Raw genomic sequence first — 20,420 nt, 5'->3', positions numbered from 1 at the left:
GGTTTTGTTTCTTCTTTCTCATGATTTATTCTGTTGGTTTTAATTCTTCTTTACAACTTGACTGTTGTGTAAATAAGTTTAATGCGAAGGTACATGTAGAACCTATGTCAGATTACATGCTGTTGAGGGGGAGGGGGAGAATTTGGAGCTCAAAAACTTGTGGAACTAAGTATTGTAAATTAAAAATAAAAAATAAATTTAAAATAAAGACCACTGATCACAGATCACCACAACAGATATAATGATAATGAAAAGATTGAAACATTATGAGAATTACCACAATGTGAGCACATAGTATTGGAAAAATGGCATCAGCAGGCTTACTTAACACAGCGTTGCCACAAATCTTCAATTGTACTATCTGCAAAGCACAAAAAAGTGAAGCACAGTAAAATGAGGTATGCCTGTATTGCAGGGGGAAAAATCAACACCTGTCAAGTGGGAATGATGTGAATGTGAAAAGGAAGAATTGTTTAGTTGGCATGCTTCATCTTTTACTTATCTTCATTTTATAGCTGTGCAATCAGAGATCTCTGTGCATGAAGAGAGATTTGTTCTATGGCCTCGGAGCTGGGTGCCGGGGATGATGGCGGCTGCTCAGAGCTGGCGAAGCCCCTCTATCTTCAGTACCTGGAGAGGGCCCTGCGATTGGACCAGTTCTTGCGACAGACATCAGCCATCTTCAACAGAAATATTTCTAGGTATGCTTATCTAGTTTAGTAGGATGGTTTGCCATCGTATCCCAAGTTTTCTTTCAGACTATGGTTTATTAGTTGTGTTGTAAAATGCACAAATTTTGTTTTAAGCCCCAAACACTTCTAAGCTATAGTGGCATTTTTAAAGTGAATGTGTGACAGAAAAACAACATATCTGAAGGAAGAATCTTTGTGTGCTGGTCGAAGCTGCAAAGCAGTTATTTTACGTCATCCTTTAGAGACTGAAGAAGAAATGATCCTACAGGACCCAATTGGTTGGATGGCAGGAGAGTGTTCCATTGAAGACCTTTTCTGTGCTTCTAACTTCATTTAACTTCTTGGCTCCTGCTCACCTCCCTTCTGAAAGGACACAGCAGATTAACATATTTTCTTGTTTCTTATCTAATATATTCATTTTTGGCATTATTTATGATAAAATCGCTACTTTTCGATTTGTAAAATATTATGGCATAATAGAGAGCTAGCCTTGAAGCCAAGAAGATCTAGATTCTAGTTCTGCCTCTGACAGATCCTGGCTGTGTGACCCTAGTAAGTCACTCAGTCTCTCAGTGCTCTTGGCAAACAGGGCTCTGAGCTGAGATAAGATGCTCATCTGCGTTAGTAGAAGGTGCTTCCTCACCCAGGAGTTCAATGTACCAATGAAATTACAGGTCCAGTCTCCATCTGATTATTAAGTAAAATACCATTCAACTGACTGTTTGGGGGGGGGGGGGGCAGGACAATTGAGGTTAAGTGACTTGCCCAAGGTCACACACGTGTTTGAGGTCAGATTTGAACTCAGGTCCTCCTGACTTCAGGGCTGGTGCTCTACTCACTGTGCCACCTAGCTGCCCCTCAGCTGACTTTAAATTAATTTATTGTGTGAAAAACTTTCACTTTTCTGTAAATTGGCCAGTGGCTTGCCCTGCTAGTATCTAATTATTAACATTTCTCAGCTCTGATTGTGGACTCAGCATTCTTCATCTTCTTAACAGTGATGACAGTGAAGATGGACTGGATGATAACCCTTTGTTGCCTCAATCTGGGGATCCCTTAATGCAAGTTAAAGAAGAACCCCCGAACTCTTTGCTTGGGGAAACCTCTGGAGCAAGCAATTCTGGAATGTTAAACACATATTCACTGAATGGAGTCCTGCAGTCAGGTCAGTCTGTGGCCTAATGTCCTTTCTGGGTGTAGAACTTTGTTATTAAGTCCATTTATTATTTCATTCTGTTGATCTTTGTGTTTTTTTACATAGAGCCAAAATCTGAGAAAGGAAATTTATATAACTTCTCTAAGCTGAAGAAAAGCAGAAAGTGGCTGAAGGTAAGGGATGAGATGATAGATACAAATAGGGAGAACTGATTTTGACTATTAAAAAAAAGAATTAAAAGACCTAAGAGATGGGATCTGCTCAGTTGGGTCAGTTTTCCAAGATAAGGTCTTCTTTAAGCCATGCATTACATTTTGGAAGAAAGTATAATGGGGGCAATGATCTTCTGCTATTGGCCAGATTGAAATAATTTGTCATGTTATTACTAGTGGTGATCATTTCTTCATTTCATGTAATACCTTTCTTCTCTAGAGTTTGGCATTATCTGATGTATATTAATAGGCTCGTGGCTCATAGACTTAGAGCAGGTAGGGATTGTAGAGGTCATTGAGTCCAACTCCTTCCATTTTGTAAATGAAGAAACTGTGGCCTAGAGAGGGCAGGTAACTTGCCCAAAGTCATAGGCTCTGGATCACACTCCTCTTCCTAAGTTTATTTATTTTTATGTGACCTTAACAAATTCCAAATAAAGTTAGTATTTCCATATACATAATGGAGCAGAGAAAGAGTATTGTATAGTTTTCATTTATTTTCACAGTGTCCTTATAAAATTAGTGCTACTAAACATGTAACATTCCTCCTCAATAACCAAATTCTGTAGCTTCTTGGAAATACAGATATTTTTGTACTAGCCAGCACACATTGCTTTGTGGTTTGTTTCCTAATTCTGTTACTCTTCTTGTTGAGGTGATAGGTTTTGGGGATTTTTTTTTTAGTGTCCTGGTACATTGAGGTTTAATTATCATACTTTTTTTTCCTTTTTTTTACTGCTAAACTTAACAAACCTCAAATAAACTTAGCATTTCCATATATGTTATAGAACAGAAAGGAGAGGATTGCAAATGAAACTGAATTTCCATTACATAGGGTTTGCTTTTTTAAAGTATATAACAAATTAAACCTCTATCTCAAAGGTATCTTGCTTATCTATTGTCTTCCCACTTTCTGTTTGTTACTCTTTTGGGAGGTGAGGAAACCTAGTCCATCTCTTCACTTATGCCCTTCCTTTGCACTTTGAAAAACAAAACACTTGTAAGGAATACGTGTAGTTAAGGAAAACAAATTGTCACATTAGCCAGATTCAAAAATATGTTTCATTCTATACCCATCACCTCTGTCATAAGTGGATAGCATGCTTCTGCATCAGTCTTCTAGAGTCATGGTTGTTAATTTCATTAATCAGAATTTTTAAGTCCTTCAGAGTTATTTTTCTTTACATTAGTATTATTATATACATTATTCTCTTAATTCTGCTCTCAGTTCATATGAGTCTTCCCAGCTTCCTTTAAAACTCCCTTTGTCTTATTTCTTATGGTATAATAATAACAGTGTTATTACATAGTTATAAATTGCTTCTTAGAGTGACTGGGTCAATTCATAGTACAGTAAAAAGACTTGAAATTTGTTTGCTGCCTTCAACACTAAACTTGTTAGGCTATCAGTCAACAAACATATATTGACCCACTATGTCCCTGGCATTGTGCCAAGTGCTAGAGTCCCGGAGACAAAAATGCAATTGTCCTTTCCCTCAAAGATTTTACGTTTGTTCAGAGGAGCTAACATATACTTATGTAAGATTAAATACAGGGTTATTTGGCGATGGAAGGTAGCTGAAGGTATAAAGAGAAGCTTCACGTAGAAGTGGCACTCGAGCTGAACTTTGAAGGCACTAAGCCAAGAGATTGTGTTATGTGTGAGGGGCAGCAAGGACCGTAATGTATTTATGGTGCTGGAAAGAGAGGTTGGGGCCAGGAAAACTGGAATGATGTGTGTGGTTGCCTCACATTGCCAGTATGAAATCCCCAATTCATATCCACATCTATTTATTTACTAAGTGTCTGCTATATGAAGTCTCTGGGGTTTGCCCCAGGGATACAGACACCCAGCATTTCTTGCTCTCTAGCAGAATATGCAAAAATATTGGAGCTACATCGATATGTAAGTGCTTCTCATTCCAAGTCATATGCTCCTCTCCTATCCCAGGGCATTTTGCTAAGCGACGAGTCCAGTGACACAGATTCTCCAAGTGAAGAAGATGGGGATGATGAGATCAACCTCACCAGAGAAGAGCTCCACAACATGCTTAGGTTGCATAAATATAAGAAACTACATCAGAATAAGTACAGCAAGGACAAGGAGGTAAGATTGAAGTAGAATCCTCTGCTCTGAGCAGGCAGCCTCTCATCTGCATTGTACCTTGCGTATGAAAATACATTGTTTTAACATTTTAAAATGATTAAAAAAAACTTCAAGCATTACAGCTCATAAAGTATGTTACCATCCTTCAGTATGTTTCCTTTTTCCTTCATACATTTGCCAGCTATGAAGCATCTCATCTGAATAAGGTACTCGTACTGTGGGTCACATTTTTTACTTTTATTAGAATTGGTTTAATACATCCTCAGTGGCAAGATAGAGGTGGAGGCCTGAACAATATACTCACAATCACTCTTAAGGGGTAACTCCCGTCAAAAGATTCAGAGAACACTGAAAAACCCATTGAAGTTTGCAGAGGTATTAGGGAGGTATTGAGACTTTTTATTTATTCACTGTGCTTCAGACTTTGGCTATACTCTTTGTGAAATGCTACTTCCAAAGTAATTTTTGAAAGTTTTCACCGGCATATCCGTGCTGGGGCTCTTAGTTTTTGAAATAGAAAGTTTTCATTATTGATTATTTGCTAAATAAAAAAGGCATCTTGTGGCAAATTAGCTTTGTTATTTATTAGGTCTGAATCTTTGATCGTGGGTAGCTAATTAGGATTTGAAAAAAACACAAAATCAGATTGCCCAATTGCATCTGACATATCCTCTTCATGGGTTAAAGGAATATTTCTGCATTATAACCAGTAAGGCAAAATTAGTGATTTCCTATTACTGAGATTCTGTAGAAGCATGTGATCAGTAAAATTTAATGCTCAGCTATTCCTAACCTAGCAAAAATACTGGTGTCTCTAGGTTAGATGGTATGATGGCAGCTTGTGCTGCTTCATCTCTTTTATTAAAAGAACACTTAGAGACAGTGATGTGAAGAGAAACAGGAAATAAGGGGTTATAGGACGTGAGGACTTAAGGTGCCAACTACCAGCATGGTAGAAACTTGTCTCATTTTCTACAAATGGAACTTTTCTTCTGCAAATGGCAAAATCACAACTTCACAAAACGTTATATGAAAACTAGGTTTATTACAAGCGAACAAGTGGAACTCAAAGACTTCACAATCCTTAGAGCAGTTTGCATATTTATGACAGCTGGACAAAGGAAGTAGGAGATACCAGAATCTCCACACAAAGGGGAGTGGCAAGGGAGGGAAAAGGTGCAGTAAAAGGTGGGAAAAGATTAAAACCCCTCCCAAAGGGGAGGAGCAAGGTGAGGCCAAAACCATATTCTTTTCCCTTGGGAAGTGGTAGACCATAAAGATATGATGGTCTCCTTATCTACAAGGGTCCCAGCTGCATAAGCCTAGTGCAGACTGTCTGGTGCCTGTCTTGACTCCCAAGGATACGCAGAGAGTCCAGTTTGGGATGCCAACAACAAATTCTGTCAGCTGGGGATGCCGGGTGGGAATTGCTTTGTCCTTGTCATGTTCAGGGTCTCCTTGGCAACTCAAAAAGACAAGGGGATCCCTTAACTAACACTTCTACTGTTAAGATACTAAGGAAGAAGCTACAGTTCTCACACTGAAGCACCAGGATTGAGCCAAACATTTCTGATTCTGATCCAGTAGCAATAAGAGTTTTCCTCGCCTAGATTGTTTCTAGCATTCTGATGTAAATTTACCTTCTTTCTCCATATTAACCTAAATTATGCATAGTTGAGCTACTCCAAACAATAGTAGAAGACAGTTGTCTGTAAGATATTGAGCATTATGTTGATAGCATTCTACATTGAAGAGTATAGGCTTTTTTAACTAAAGGTTTAATTGAGTGGAGGCAATAGCCAAATATATCTCACTGACTCTTTTCAGTTGCAGCAGTACCAGTACTATAGTGCAGGGCTACTTTCCACATATGACCCTTTTTATGAACAGCAGCGGCATGTACTTGGGCCCAAGAAAAAGAAATTCAAAGAGGAAAAAAAGCTGAAAGGCAAGTATTCATACTGATTTTTCGATTTTCATCCTGTACTCTTAGCTTTAGAACCTTGAGGAAGAAAATTAAACTAAATACTTGCCCTCCCCACAAGTTTTCTACAGTCTACACTCTACCCGTTGAAGCATATCAGTTATTCTAGCCTTGGTAAATCACTTTGTGTTCAGCTTTCTAATCTTGTCCTGTGGTTTAGTTCAGCTTTAAACATCATAAATGTGTTGAAAATGTGCTCTCATATTATCTTTTAGTCTTCTGTGTGAGTGGTTTATGGAATATGCATTGTTATTTTATGTTGTATTATTACAAAACCTGTATGTTCAACAATTGAGGAAGAGCTGAGGAAACTGTAGTATATCAGTACAGTTGTCCCTTATGCATGGCAGGGGCTAAGGATGCAGCACCCCCACAATCTGGAAAATCCACATAAAATTTTTTGACCCTCCCTTTGTAGCAGAGAAGTCTGAAGTATTATGGTATTAAAAGATAAAATATCTTGATTTTATACAATACTATGTAGGTTTTTTATGTATTTCTGAATTTCTAAATGTTTTCTGTGCTGGCCTTCATGAGTTGTCTGTGGCTTCAGCAAAACTCAAAAAATTCCCATTTACCTTTTTATGCCAACCTGCAATATGTTGAAACTGCGATGGGAAAAGTTGCAGTGTGTAAGGGATAACTGTTTAGTGATAACTATTGTGTCAGGAATTGGCAAATATAAAGAATGCAAAGAAATAATGAAAAGGCTTAAATGAAATGATGGAAATCAAGGTTAGAGAATTAACAACATTGCAGTAGTTGTTTGTATTTATTTTAACTCAAATTGTAAACAGTTTAGATCCATTTAATTTGGGGAATCAACATCATATTCTATTATTTTATATGTTGAATTGTTAAATTTCTTGTGGTGTAAAGTCCCACGCTGAGTCCTCCCTTATCCGAGAATAGTGATCTCCCTGGCCTCTAAGTCTGTGTTTAACAAAGCACAAGTTTTTCCACTGGCTTCTACCCCACTAGGAAGCATTCACGTGGGGCTGGGGGGGCCAAACTGTGCCTTTCTTCCAAGGGCCATTGTGCCCCAAGAGAAGACTGATCTTAGTGAGTGACTACATTACCTACCCATGCAACACATCCACAGGCTTGTAGCAGTTGTGATACGTGTTAGTGGAAGGTGGGTGAAGTCATGTATCCTTAAAGTATTAAAATGAGAGTTTCCATGCTTCTAGCTGTATAAGAGAATACCAAAAATGAAAAAAAAAAAAAGTTGGTTGCAAGTGGGCAAGTATTTTACCATTTTACTTTGAGGGCAATAATACTTGGTAAAAGTGGGCAGGGTCCAGAACATTTAGCCCATTGCTTAGAGCAGTTAGTTACCTTCTTATTATCATTCTCTACCTTTTGTTGTACATCTGTACTTTGTGAATGTTGAAAATGGATGACGAGAGGAAGAAGTTGATTATTCACACAAGTCTGTAGGGTGAAGAGAAGTTTCGGGAGTGTGTTATAATTGCTGCTCTCTGAGATGATTTACGATACATCACCTTCTGATGATCCTCATTGGGAAGGTTGTGGTTGTGTATTTGCCAGGAAATATGGTTTCCTTTCTTAATTGAACTCTCAACAGCTGGAAATCTGGAAGGAAACAGGAAGAAAAGGTTATGAACTATCTATGTGAAGCAGCTTTCATTTCACTAAAAGTCTGAACTCCAGTTATGAAGGCTATTTTCAGACATTTTCTCCTCTTTATTCTTTTCCACATCCCTTTTGTTTATCTCCTCACTTTTCCTCATCCTTTTCCATTACTCATACTTTTGTTTCTAACCCTTAAGTGTTTCTACTGAAGTGTTTCTACTGGTTTATTGCCAGTCTCTTTTTTTTTTCCTCTTATGCCTGTCAATTCCAGTTATTCACCTGATGTTTCCACCAGGTTGGAATAAATCCTCTTTCCTGATGACTGTCATTTGACACTAATGTCCCTCAAGCTTCCTTTTTTAGTATGCTTCTTTAAGAATTCCTAGTTCTCTAGCATGTAGTCTGTATTTTTTGTTCACTGAAGCAGAGGGCAGATGAATTTTTATTTTCTATGTTACTCAGTTCTTTCTCTTGGAATTACCATGATGAGCATGAACAAAAATGTTAGTCACTATTGGAAAAAACTTTGAAACCTCCCTGAGATGGAAAAGTAATGCTTTGAATCTCACCTGTGTGTAAGTGAGAGAGGAAAAAAACTATAGCCTTGTGATAATATCTACCCTTCATAGCCAAGTTGAAAAAAGTGAAGAAAAAGAGACGGCGTGATGAAGAACTTTCTTCTGAGGAATCTCCACGGCGCCACCATCACCAGACCAAAGTCTTTGCCAAGTTCTCCCATGATGCGCCTCTCCCTGGCTCCAAGAAGAAACACTTGTCCATCGAGCAGCTTAATGCGCGTCGACGGAAAGTGTGGCTTAGCATTGTGAAAAAAGAGCTCCCAAAGGTGAGTGGTCCCAATCTCCTGCACATGAGGTGAGGAGACAAGTGAGAGCATGTTAAGGCAGTGTGGGTACAGCAGAAAGAGGCAAGAAAGTTAGACTTTCCCACAAGGAAGGGGAAATTTTGCTTTTTGGATTAAGAAAATTATGGAAGAATTATCAGCTTTCCCTTCTCGTTTTGGATCTGAAGAGATTCAGTATTTACTCTCATGTGTTGTCCCCTTTTCTGTCATGGGAGGGAGACTTCACTGAGGAAGACCTATGCAGTATGTTGAGATATATATATATATATCTCCACCATCTTGACAGTAATTTCAAAGGGACAGGGAGAAAGCCAGGTGGTGGTTTTTGTAGAGAACTTAAAAATTATCTTGATGGTCTTGATTAATAACAAATCAGGGTAGAAGAGTATTGAAAATTAAAACAGTGATGTTGAGTGATCTTTTGAAATTGGATTGTGCAGCCTTTTCAGCTTGAGAGAGGGGCAATATAGTATTTTGAGAAGGAGCAATTGGCATTTTAAAAGAAGCCAAACATCCCTTAACAAATAGGAGGTGAGAATAGCTTAAGGGACTCCAGGTTGGATTCTGTTCTGGCATATCTGGATGTGTGGGGACAGCTGTATCGTGACTTACGTATGCCATTCAACCATTCTTTTTTCCTTTTGTTCTTCCATACCATATGCACACTCTATATGAAATCAAACCTTATTGTGAGACTAGTAAGACTTCTCAACTGAGGGGGAATGTTTGTGGTGAGGTGGCCTACAACAGGAAATAAGGCCTAGAAACTCTAGAATAAACCACAAGGTAGGAAAGGGGTGCCAAACTTCCAAGCCACATTACTGGTTCATCATCATCATACTGGCTCTGCCTCTCAAATTTTAGATGTGGATAATTGAAGCTAGACGATGGCAGGCACAAACTGGAAACCCAGGGCAGCACTCGATGAATACTTCTAGCAAATTTGTCCCCACCTATCCCTTACAAAGTGAACTTGAAAAGAATATGTTCTGATCAAGATTAGAAAAAAGGCACAAATAAGAGTTGAGGATAAAGGGAGAAATCAGTCTCTTTTTTTTTCTTTATTTTTTTAGGCTGTGCATATACTATAACTTAGGTTCTTTCCACAGATATACCAAAGACTTTATAAAAAAAGCTAAAATTTTGGCTTCTCTCTCTTGTCTTGATGGTAGCTTAATGTTTATTAACAGCTTCAGGTGTGATGCTGAAATTGAAGCTTTCTATTAATTTTTACAAGTAGTCTTTCCCTGGGGATTAGCTACGTCACTTTCTGTTTTGCAGGATAATTTTTTAAATTGAATAATAACTTGATTGCCAGACTATATCATCAGGGAAGAAGTTGATCCTAAGTGATGTATTCTTCATTTAAATTTTAGGCCAACAAGCAGAAAGCTTCAGCTCGTAACCTATTTCTTACCAATAGCCGAAAGGTAAGCTTGAAGTTTTGTCCTTTTGGCATGTTCTATGTTATGATTAAAATCTGAAGTAAAATCCTCTTGATCTTTTCCCAATGCACTGGTCTGTTACCTTCCCTTTGCTGATTAGTCAGCAAACTCAAGAGAGTCTCCATTCTCTCCAAAGCCTTTTATTTTTTCCCTTTAAGAATTTGTCTTCATTTGGTAAATAAAGTTTTCCTGGGATTTTGATTTGTGGGACAGCTATTAGCCTCTTAAGTTAAAGCCTTGGCCCTAGTACAAGGATCAGCAACCCTTTTAGACTCCTTAACATTGTTCAGAGCCCCTTTCTTTGAAAGGGAGATTAAGAGATTCAACTCAGATCAGCAAATATTTCTTTAATGTTTTAAGATTAGTATTTCAAAGAACCAAGCTGTATCAATTGATGGAGTACATTTTTTATTATCCATGAGGCAAAGAAAATAGGATAAAATTTTTGTTTCCAAGAAAATTATAATAATTTTTTCATTAATTGACTTATCTGGTCCTTCTAGTGTTAAAAATGAAAAAGAGTTTATGGTCATCATTCTTTTTAATCCTTGCAGACCTAGTATGGCTTGAGTCAGTTTTCCCTTTGTGATGAGGTAATTTAGTCAGTACGGTTTCAGTGTTATGCCTCAGTTCAACGGCAATACACCTAACTCTGACTTTCCTCAGTCTCATCCCTTATGGATAACTAGTTCAGCCCTATGTTGTCTTTTCCTATGGAAACCTTTGCCTCTCGACCTATTGCTGCTCATCCCTTGCCAAATCTCAGCTCTGGATTATTTCTGTCATCCACTGCCTTAACTTGTGCTCACATGCTGGTGAATGGAGCTTCCAGAAGTCACAATCATGCAAACTAGATACCCAGCAAATTCATGTTATCTGATTTCAGCTAGGCCCTTATATCAACAAGGCAATCCTCTCATTACTCCCTAAATAATTCCTTATCTTACTCTCCCCAGAGAAGCTATTCCAGACTTTCTCTTGGCTTCCCACATCTCTCCCCCCACCCCCTCCCTAATTGTCTCAGCTGAGGCCTTATTTTACTGAGAAAGTTAAGGCCACTTGTAGTACGCTCTCTTCTTCTACCCTTTTCTTCATCTGAAAACCCCTTGATAACCCCGTAGCCTCCTTGTTTCCCTCAGTGTCTGATAATGAGGTAACCCTTTCTCTTGCCACAGCCAGCCCCTTTCCAGGAGCCCTCCATTCTGCCTTCTCCTGTCTTCTCTAGCAGACAGCCCCCTCAGTCAACCTTTCTCTTGCTTTTTGTGTATCTAGTCTGTCTATAGTTTGTGTGCCCTTAGGCATATAGGAAGCACTTAGTAATTTTTTTAACTCACTTGTTTTCTCTAATCTTTACTCTCTATCAACTTATCTGTCTCCTCCTTCCTTAAAAAACGTTCACTAGATAACTCTCAAACTATCAGCCTCCTTGCTTCCTGCCTTCCTTGATGATACTACTAGAAAAAGCTTAACTTCCTATTCTGTCCCTCAACCCTTTGCACACTGGCTTCTACCCCTCTCACTCGAAACTGTTCTCTCTAAAGTTACCAATGACCTCTTAACTAATAAATCTCATTTCTCCTTTTCCTTCTTGTCCCCTCTTTTACATTTGACCCTGTTGACCACCTTTCTAGATGTCTTCTCTCTGGCTTTTCATGATACTACTGTCCTATTTCTTTTCCTCCTTGTATGCTTTACTTTCCATTCCTTCCAATTCAGAGTTTCCTACCTGTTCTGAAGGTCTTTCACTTTCTCACTCTCCTCTTAATACTTCATTGGCCCTCTTTGACCAAGAAGAGGCCTCATTGTCAGAAGATGGTAGGGCTATAGGGAAGGGATATGGTGGTAAGGAAGGCCAATCACCTGAGAGGCCAGCTTTAACATAGTGGCACTTATTAAAAGCTTTGGCTCAGGGGTGGGAGGTGGGGTTGGGGAACCAAGGCCCTAGTGATCCCTGTTCTCTTCTCTCTTATCAGCTTCCAGGGATTTAATTATCTCTTTGCAGAAGAATCACCCATGTACCTATTCAGCTCCAATCTCTTCTTTATGCTTTAGCCCTACTTCCCATCAGCTGCCTATTGAACATTTCAGACTGGATGACCTGAATTTCTTTGGAAGGCACCACCATTTTTCCATTCTCCCATGTTCATAAGCTATAGGCATTATCCTTGACTACTCATTCTTCCTCATCCTGCATATCCATTCAGTTGGCAAATCTTATTGTTACTATCTCTATAAACCCAACCCTTTTTCTCTTTTTATACAAGTGCCACCTTAATTCAGGTCTTAAATTGTCCCTCACTTCACCTATACCAGTGGCCTCCTGATTGGTCTCCCTGCTATTAAGTCTTTTTCTACTCCTTTCTATCCTACATACTTCTGCGAAAGTGACAGTCTCTTTCTTCTAAATTGCCTTGTATGTAACTACCTTGTACTTATCCTCTACATAATTTCCTTTGAGTCATCATAGTTTTATACTTAGTGCTCGTATCTCCAGGTCAAACACCTAACAACTCGACCTGGAACGGGCAGGTGATTAGTAAGTGCTTGTTGATGGATGGATCAATTGATACGGCTCTCCGTATTCTGTATATACCATTTCCTCTCTTGGATTGACTGCCTTGCCACGTGTTATATACTTTCTATTGAGTACTTAAATTCTGCTTCATTTGTAGGCCCTAACCTCCCAGTAGCAAGATGTTGCCCATAATATACCATTAAGTGCTACATCCCCTCAGTGCTTATCAGTAAAAGGTTCACCACATTATCACTAAGAGCTATCATTTATTATGTTACTAAGACAAGTCCTTCCTTACAAGTATACAAGTGAACTTCTATCTACTTCAGTCCTATAACATTTTAATCCCTTGTGGTTGCTTATTTTTTAAGTATTCCAGAGTATCTTGTCTGATAATGGAGTAATCCAAATTGACCAAACTAATATTTAAGTGATGTTATTTATAATGAATATGGATAGAAGGGTTGTGTTTGTCAAAAAAGACTAATATTGATGTTTAGAATCCAGGAAGAACTGAAATGTAGTATTTTGTTTTTTCCCCTGTTTTGATTCTGTCTTTTGCAGCTTGCCCACCAATGTATGAGGGAAGTACGACGTGCTGCCATCCAAGCTCAGAAGAATTGTAAAGAAACCCTACCCCGAGCTCGCCGTCTCACAAAGGAAATGCTTCTGTACTGGAAGAAATATGAAAAGGTGGAGAAGGAACACCGTAAACGTGCTGAGAAGGAGGCCCTGGAGCAGCGTAAGCTAGACGAAGAGATGAGGGAGGTAGGATGAAGGCACAAGTCTTAGCAAGCTGTATTTGTAGTACCTGGGTCAAAATTGGTCATATTATTTCATGGGTTCTATATTGAACTTGCCATATTTTCATATTTTCCTTTGTGTGAAGCATGACTTTTCTTTAGATCTTGTTAGTTGTGTATATTGGGATATGTTGTGAGACAAAGCCCAGTTAGATGTTTTTGTGCTTTTAATTAGGCTCCTCATTCTAACTCTTGTTTCCTTTACCACCACCCTCATGCTCACAACCTAAATGTGGGTTGGCTTGATTCAAGCATTACTGTGCTATCAGCTGTTATTTGGATCTACTAGAGAGGCAGAGTGCCAAGTTAAACTAGCCTGGAACCAGACCAGGTCAGGTGCCTTTTGTCCCAGCTTGTCTATTATCCAAGCTGTAGGCTACACAGTTAGTGAGCCTAAAACCAGCAGGTTTGGGTTGGGGTCTACATGTGGTGCTATGTATGCACACATAGTAGAGTGGAAAGCAGAAGCATGGAGGCAGCCAGTAAACAAAAAGGCTGGATGATGAAGGATACAAGTAAGAAAGAAGAGGATGGACAGGGAAAAGATGAACAGAAAACTTTGAGACATACTCTACAAAAAGAGAGAGGGGTGGGAGGCTGGTAGTGAAGCAAAAGTTGACCAGACTGCCGATCGGAATGAAGGACTGATCAGACCCCAGGATAATTCCTCTGGTCATGATGGTGTACTGCCTGCAGGCGGGCAAGTTTCAGCTGCACTCACAGACCTTTTCTGCCACCAAGAGGCACACTAAGGCTCTAGCCCTGTGGAACAGTGGTAGGATCAACATGAGCTGCTGGATAAAGAAAAAAGTAGGGCGTGAAAGTTCAGACACTGGTGGCTTCATCTGGTTGTTCCAGAAGAAAAAAAAAATGTTATCCCATCAGGGATAGAATGGATCAAATCCACAGTAAAAGATGAATCCAGACAAGAGCGGCATCCACTTTGGTGAGGGCAAAGAGTTTGCGTAGAGATATCTCCTTTCAGCTGGAATTTGAGAAGATCAAAGGCTTACCAGAAGGTTTTAGTAATCCTAAAATAGGGTCTAATTATTTTGTGCCTGAATAGTCGAGAGAAAATGAAGGACTCTGTAGGACTTCAAGGAAGGCGATGCTATTTTCACTTTCCCAAACACTAATTAAACGTGCAGGAGCTCCACAGAAGATCATATATTTGTCAGAGACCTACTTTAGGAAGATAGGAAAGTGAGCCAATGCCAATGTAATTGTCAGTGCTGCCCTTGGTACCATTTTGGAGGTTAAGAAATATGTGGAAGTTTGGCAAACTACTGTCCAAAAGCTGGTTTTACCTTTTTAAATATGCTGGCTCTTAGGTGGTAGTTTGCCAACCCCAGCAGTAGAAGAAAAGTATCTTAACATAAACTGCCAGGAAAATTTAATTGAGGTTTGGCTGGACAAACAGAACTTGTACAAACCTGGAAAGACCAAAGTGATTTCTACCCGTGGGATCACCAGATGTGGCCATGAATGGTCCAATTGCAGATGCTGCTGCCTACATGGGTAGAACTCTTTGACACAACAAATACCCAAATATCTTTGGCATTGGAAACTGTACAAATCTTCTCAAATCAAAGGGAAATGCTGCAGTAGCTGCCCAGTCTGTAGTACTCAACAAAAACATTCTGTTAATGAAGTATGAGGAACCTGTCAGCAACTATGATGGCTGCATATCCTATCCACTTGGTACTAGCTACACCAGTGTGATTGTTGATGATTTTGACTATAATGCTTAACCCCTAGAAACCTTTTCCTTTGATCAGGGCAAAGAACAACTCTCTGTGTCCCTTATGAAAGCTGATGTGTGATACCTTTTCTCTATTGGAATATAATACTGAAGGGATACTGGCATGGTGGAAGAAGTGGTTATGGCCAAGGGTTAGGCTCCTCTATTGTTCACTGGTGGGCCTGCACCGCTCTCTTTGTTAACATCGTATTGAGTATTCATATAGATTTAGACAACCCTTTTAAGAGCTCCCAGGGAATCCTCCTTGAGTCTGAGGTGAGCACCTAGTTTTTGTGTGTCACAGTCGCTGCCCTTTGGAACTTCAAGAGATATTTTAAATTTAGCAGTACAACTTCAAGCCTTGAGACAGTTTTGACTGTGACATAAGTCTGTCAAGTGTCCTTGAATTTGCATTGAGAGTTGGTAGGCATAGCATTTATCTTTGACTTAAGTCTTTTTTCCCCTGAAGTTTAAAAATATATGGTTTTGGTTCCCTTAATAAGTTTATGATTAATCACTTATTCATGGGTATGCTTTCTTGATGAAGGTGAAGGAAGATGTTATTTTTATATGTTTTTGTTCTGAAAAGTCCATCTCACCCAAGTACTTTAATATTGCAGCAGTGAGCATCTTATAATAAACATCAAGATTTTCTCTAATTTCTGATGTTCAAGTTTGGATTCCAGTCTTACTTTCTTTTCTGCCCATCCTTCCATGTCCTCCAATTTGCATTAGTGTTACTTGAAGAATAATATTATTTACTAAGCTGGTCTTGATTGTTTTTAGTGAGTTCATAGGCAGTTGGAATATAGGTTACCCAAGTTAAACATTTTTTACAGGTATTGCTTTGAGGTTTTTTTAGGTATTGTTGGAGCCTCTCAGCTTTAGGCAGAATCCTGGGACTATTCTGTTTCTTTGAAAGACCTCCTGCCCTCAGATATTAGGGCTTGTCATTGAGACTCAGAAGAATTCAAAATTCTTAGCTATTTGATATAGCTTTTGGTGGCACATCAGTATTCCTCAGAATTGAATATTACAGGTAAACTGGCTTAGTGGGCAGAATGGCAGAGTTCAATTCTAGTAGATGTGCGTTTAAATTCTGACTCTGGCACTTAAGTAGTTTTGTGACTTAATTCCTCATGCCTTGGGCAATTCCTTAGCACTTATCTACTAGGTCAAACTAAGTCATGAACTTGGTGGAGTTGCTTCCTACTCATAAGTTCTTCTTGGCAAAATCATAGATACTTTGCCTAAAAGAGGTTGGATGAAAAGCATGTAAACCAGTTGTCTTAGTGTCTATGATGTAGGCTTTGGTTTCTTTTTATATTTGTTTGTAATAATCACTTTTGAGTGCATAGTGCTGACACATACTATCTTTTTCTTGTTGGTTTTAAATGTTTTTGGTTGTTTTTTTTTTTCATTAGGCTAAAAGGCAACAACGTAAATTAAACTTCCTCATCACCCAGACAGAGTTGTATGCCCACTTTATGAGTCGCAAACGGGATATGGGACATGATGGAATCCAGGAAGAGATCTTGCGAAAACTGGAAGACAGTTCTACACAGAGACAAATCGATATTGGCGGAGGGGTTGTAGTTAACATCACTCAAGAGGATTATGGTGAGACCTGAGCTGGAAACTATAGGAAGATTGTGTATTATAGAAATAGTACAAGACTAGGAGTCCCTGTAACTGGATATGAGTCCTCCCATTAATTATGTGGCCTTAGTTAAGTCACTTAAACTCTTCAGTCATCCTTTACTTCCATCTTTTTCTAATGAGGGCACTGAGGTCTACAAATTCCAGTTGAGGTTCTCTAGGAGTTCTTCCAGGTGTAATTTTTTTGAAGTTGCTGCACTGCCTCACAGGGATTGCATATCTTAGAAGCACCAGGGCATGATGAGGATTATGTGTTTGTATGAATGCTTCTTTTGAAGATAACCTATTTTTAAAAATGTTGTGTGGATTTTTACTCTTTTTAGATAGCAACTACTACAAAGCCCAAGCCCTGAAAAATGCTGAAGATGCTTACCAGATTCACCAAGCTCGGGTGAGTCTTAGAGGTTTAAACAAAAAGATCCCCACAAGAACATTTTAACTAAGGATTTGTTGATCACATTTTCTGTGAAAGGTTCTAAACATCTCCTTGCTGGTGTGTCAGTCAAGTTCACTGTTTACTTTTGGAAAATTAAGAAAGGAGAAGAACAATAAGGGAAAAGTAATCTCGTGTCAAGATGTGAGAGTGTGCTTACTGAAGTTGGTCCTATTTTCCCATTTTTTTGTCCCAGCATATTAATGTAGAAGGCAGTTCACTTCAGTGCATTAGACCAAGAGGGTCTTTGAGTTTGAATGGGAAAAAAAATTCTTTATTTGTGCTCCTTACTAAAATTAGCATTTTCTTCCATTATTAATTTCTTTATTAAAATGGTCTAAAAAGAAGGCTTCAACAGACTGTCAGGGTCCATGACAGAAAAATTTAAGTAGAGTAGAAGAGAGCTTTATGGTGATCCAAGTTTTTCTGTTGTTTGATACTCACTGGGTTACTCTGAACTCTACAAAGTAGAATTTTAACTCATTAGCACTCTAGCTGTATGATGGTTAGTGACATAATATCTGCAAAATTTCTTTGGAAGTACTGAAGTTGAATTAAGAGACAGATACTTTAAAACACTACACTGGAGCCTCTCTCTTACTGTTCATAATTATCATAGGATATTATTTTAGGTGAAATGGTATTATAATGAGGATTTCCTGGTTTTTAGGTAATGAACTCTCCTTGTGTGGCGTCTAAGATTTAAGTCACAAGTTTTCTTTCATGGACCTTTTGGCAAACCCGGTGATGTCTATGGATCTCATCTCAGAATAATGTTTTTAAGTGATAAAATACACAGGATTACAGATGAAACGGATGATAGTGAAATGCAGTTTTCCAGATTTTTTTAAAAACAAGTTCATGGACCCTCCAGTTTAAGAAGCCTTTATTTAGAAGCTGTGCTGTTTTACCAAATTATTAAGTATGACAAATAATGTTGAGGTGGTGATTCAATTTATATAGGATTTTTAAAATGTATTTCCATTGTGATTGTACAAGGTGTGGAGTACTGTTATTATTTTAGGACTTTGGCTAGCATCTTATTTTTAATTTTTTTTTTATTTTCCAGACAAGATCATTTGATGAAGATGCAAAAGAGAGCCGAGCGGCAGCCCTACGGGCTGCAAACAAATCAGGCACTGGATTTGGGGAGAGTTATAGCTTGGCAAATCCATCAATCCGAGCTGGGGAGGATATTCCACAGCCCACAATTTTTAATGGCAAATTAAAAGGCTATCAGCTGAAAGGCATGAATTGGTTGGCCAATCTGTATGAGCAGGTGAATTTAAGAGCTGTGGCACCCTTTGTACCTGCTTTCTTAAAGTCAGTCATTGACCCAGGTGATTGAGAAGTGAGCACAAGGAAACATCTTAGATTTAAGCCCTTTAACAAACATTTTGTCTTTTCATTTTACAAGACACAGTGTCAGCTAACCCCTTAAAATGAAGTCTGACTTGTTTATGAAAAATGGACCACATACAGCTATGTTGTACTTGAGAGATTTATTTGAGATCTGTTTATGTTCCAGTTTGGGTGGGCGTAGTAAACACAACTGTATGCTCATTTGCTCACATTAGATAAGTGATCAAAGATTCTGGTAAATATGCTAGGTCTCTTTTATACTGTTTGGTGTTTAGTTTTAGCTATATAACTACGGTGCTAGGGATAGTTATTCCTATACACATTCCCTTGGGACACTGTCCCTAGTCTCTTGTCTAGGTTAACTTTTGTAGTATCTTAAATGTTGGTGTAGACTGTCTAGGGAAGTAGTGACTCTCTATTGGTTTTTTTGTTGTGTGTGTGGTTTTTTTTTCAGGGCATTAATGGAATTCTGGCTGATGAGATGGGTCTTGGTAAAACAGTGCAAAGCATTGCCCTCTTAGCACATCTGGCTGAAGTAGGTGACCTTAGTTTCTTTATCTCATGTAACTTCTTTCCATCTGCTGTATGCTCCCATCCACCCGGACTCGTACCCCTGTCCCTGAACATGTACTGTGCTCTTGGTCTTGCGTCTCTGTGCCTTTGTTCACACTGTTGTTTGTTCCCTGTGCCTGAATTCCTACCTATCCTATATTTTTCTGTAAAATTTATTGGTACATTTTATTTTGACAGAATTATGCACTTCCTAGTAAACATCCAAATGATAGCCCTCCCAGCAAAGTATAGTCCTTGAAAACAGCTAGTTTTTCCACTGTTAACAGAAGAGTCCTTTAACTTGGATTGTATGGTGCTAACATTGACTATCATTTTAACCAATTTTATTGTTTCTCACTGTTCTGAATAATTATATATATAAACAATTTATGTTCTAATAATGAGATACGCAGTTCTTCTGGTTTTACTTTCTTCATCTTTCCTTACTTCATGCAAGATCCCATATTTCTGACTTCTTCATATTTGTCACTCTTGCAGTAAAATAATATTCCACTACATTGAAATTTATGGCTTTTGAGATTTTATAATCGTAAGATCTTAGCAAAAAGCAAAGTTGCTAATTGGGTCCTGAAGTCAGTCTGTTCTCACTACATTATATTTGAACTGATTGGCAGTGCATTAAGGTACGGCATTATGTTAACTATGCTATTTCCTGCCAATTGATAAAAGCTATAAGAAAATAAGGTGGCAGTTTGTAATCTAAGGCCCAAAAACAAATCATTGCTATTGGAGCAGCATTGTGTTCTTAAAAGGAATCCTGTTAGCGCTTGGCGACTGTGCTTTCTGGGGTTGATCTACTCTTGTTTATCATAATTCTGTATAAAAGGGTTTAAGTAATTGTAAGAGTCATAAGAATACACTTGACTGAACCAGTCTTTTGTTGTTGTGGCAGAGAGAGAACATTTGGGGACCTTTCTTAATCATTTCCCCTGCTTCTACACTCAATAACTGGCATCAAGAGTTTTCAAGATTTGTTCCTCGATTTAAGGTAATAAATATGGTTTTTGTGGATCCTAAAGAACTTGCTCATTTTCTGTGGCTAATTACGTCACATGACTGACTGGTCACAATAGGGTGGGTTTAACCTCAAAGAGGATGGCAGGAATATTTTCTCCATGAATGGGAAACTTACGGACAAGCTCAGGGATTAAATTGAAGGAATTCTTTGAGCGCATATGGACCATTCCATTCCATTGGGGAAAGGCAGCCCACAGAAGGGACCTGAAAAGGGGGTTGGTACTTGCTGGAGACAATCTGAGGAGCCCTGGCTACACTGGCTT

The 20,420-nt window shown here is 38.7% G+C and overlaps 1 protein-coding gene across 1 annotated transcript in view; it reads left to right on the top strand.

Moving 5' to 3' along the window:
- Positions 1–519: 519 nt before the first annotated feature.
- INO80 (INO80 complex ATPase subunit) overlaps positions 520–20,420 on the top strand; it is an 84,202-nt gene continuing 64,301 nt past the window's right edge. Inside the window, exons 1-13 of the mRNA XM_036734420.1 lie at positions 520–701; positions 1,691–1,857; positions 1,954–2,021; positions 4,012–4,167; positions 5,995–6,115; positions 8,377–8,591; positions 9,986–10,039; positions 13,134–13,337; positions 16,538–16,733; positions 17,096–17,163; positions 18,275–18,484; positions 19,022–19,102; positions 20,033–20,128. Coding sequence (XP_036590315.1) covers positions 559–701; positions 1,691–1,857; positions 1,954–2,021; positions 4,012–4,167; positions 5,995–6,115; positions 8,377–8,591; positions 9,986–10,039; positions 13,134–13,337; positions 16,538–16,733; positions 17,096–17,163; positions 18,275–18,484; positions 19,022–19,102; positions 20,033–20,128 — 1,779 coding nt within the window. The 5' untranslated portion in view covers positions 520–558. The remainder of the gene's footprint in view (positions 702–1,690; positions 1,858–1,953; positions 2,022–4,011; positions 4,168–5,994; positions 6,116–8,376; positions 8,592–9,985; positions 10,040–13,133; positions 13,338–16,537; positions 16,734–17,095; positions 17,164–18,274; positions 18,485–19,021; positions 19,103–20,032; positions 20,129–20,420) is intronic.

Source organism: Trichosurus vulpecula, chromosome 8, assembly GCF_011100635.1.
Source record: "Trichosurus vulpecula isolate mTriVul1 chromosome 8, mTriVul1.pri, whole genome shotgun sequence".
NCBI lineage: Eukaryota > Metazoa > Chordata > Mammalia > Diprotodontia > Phalangeridae > Trichosurus > Trichosurus vulpecula.
This window is presented reverse-complemented; position numbering and strand designations above follow the sequence as displayed.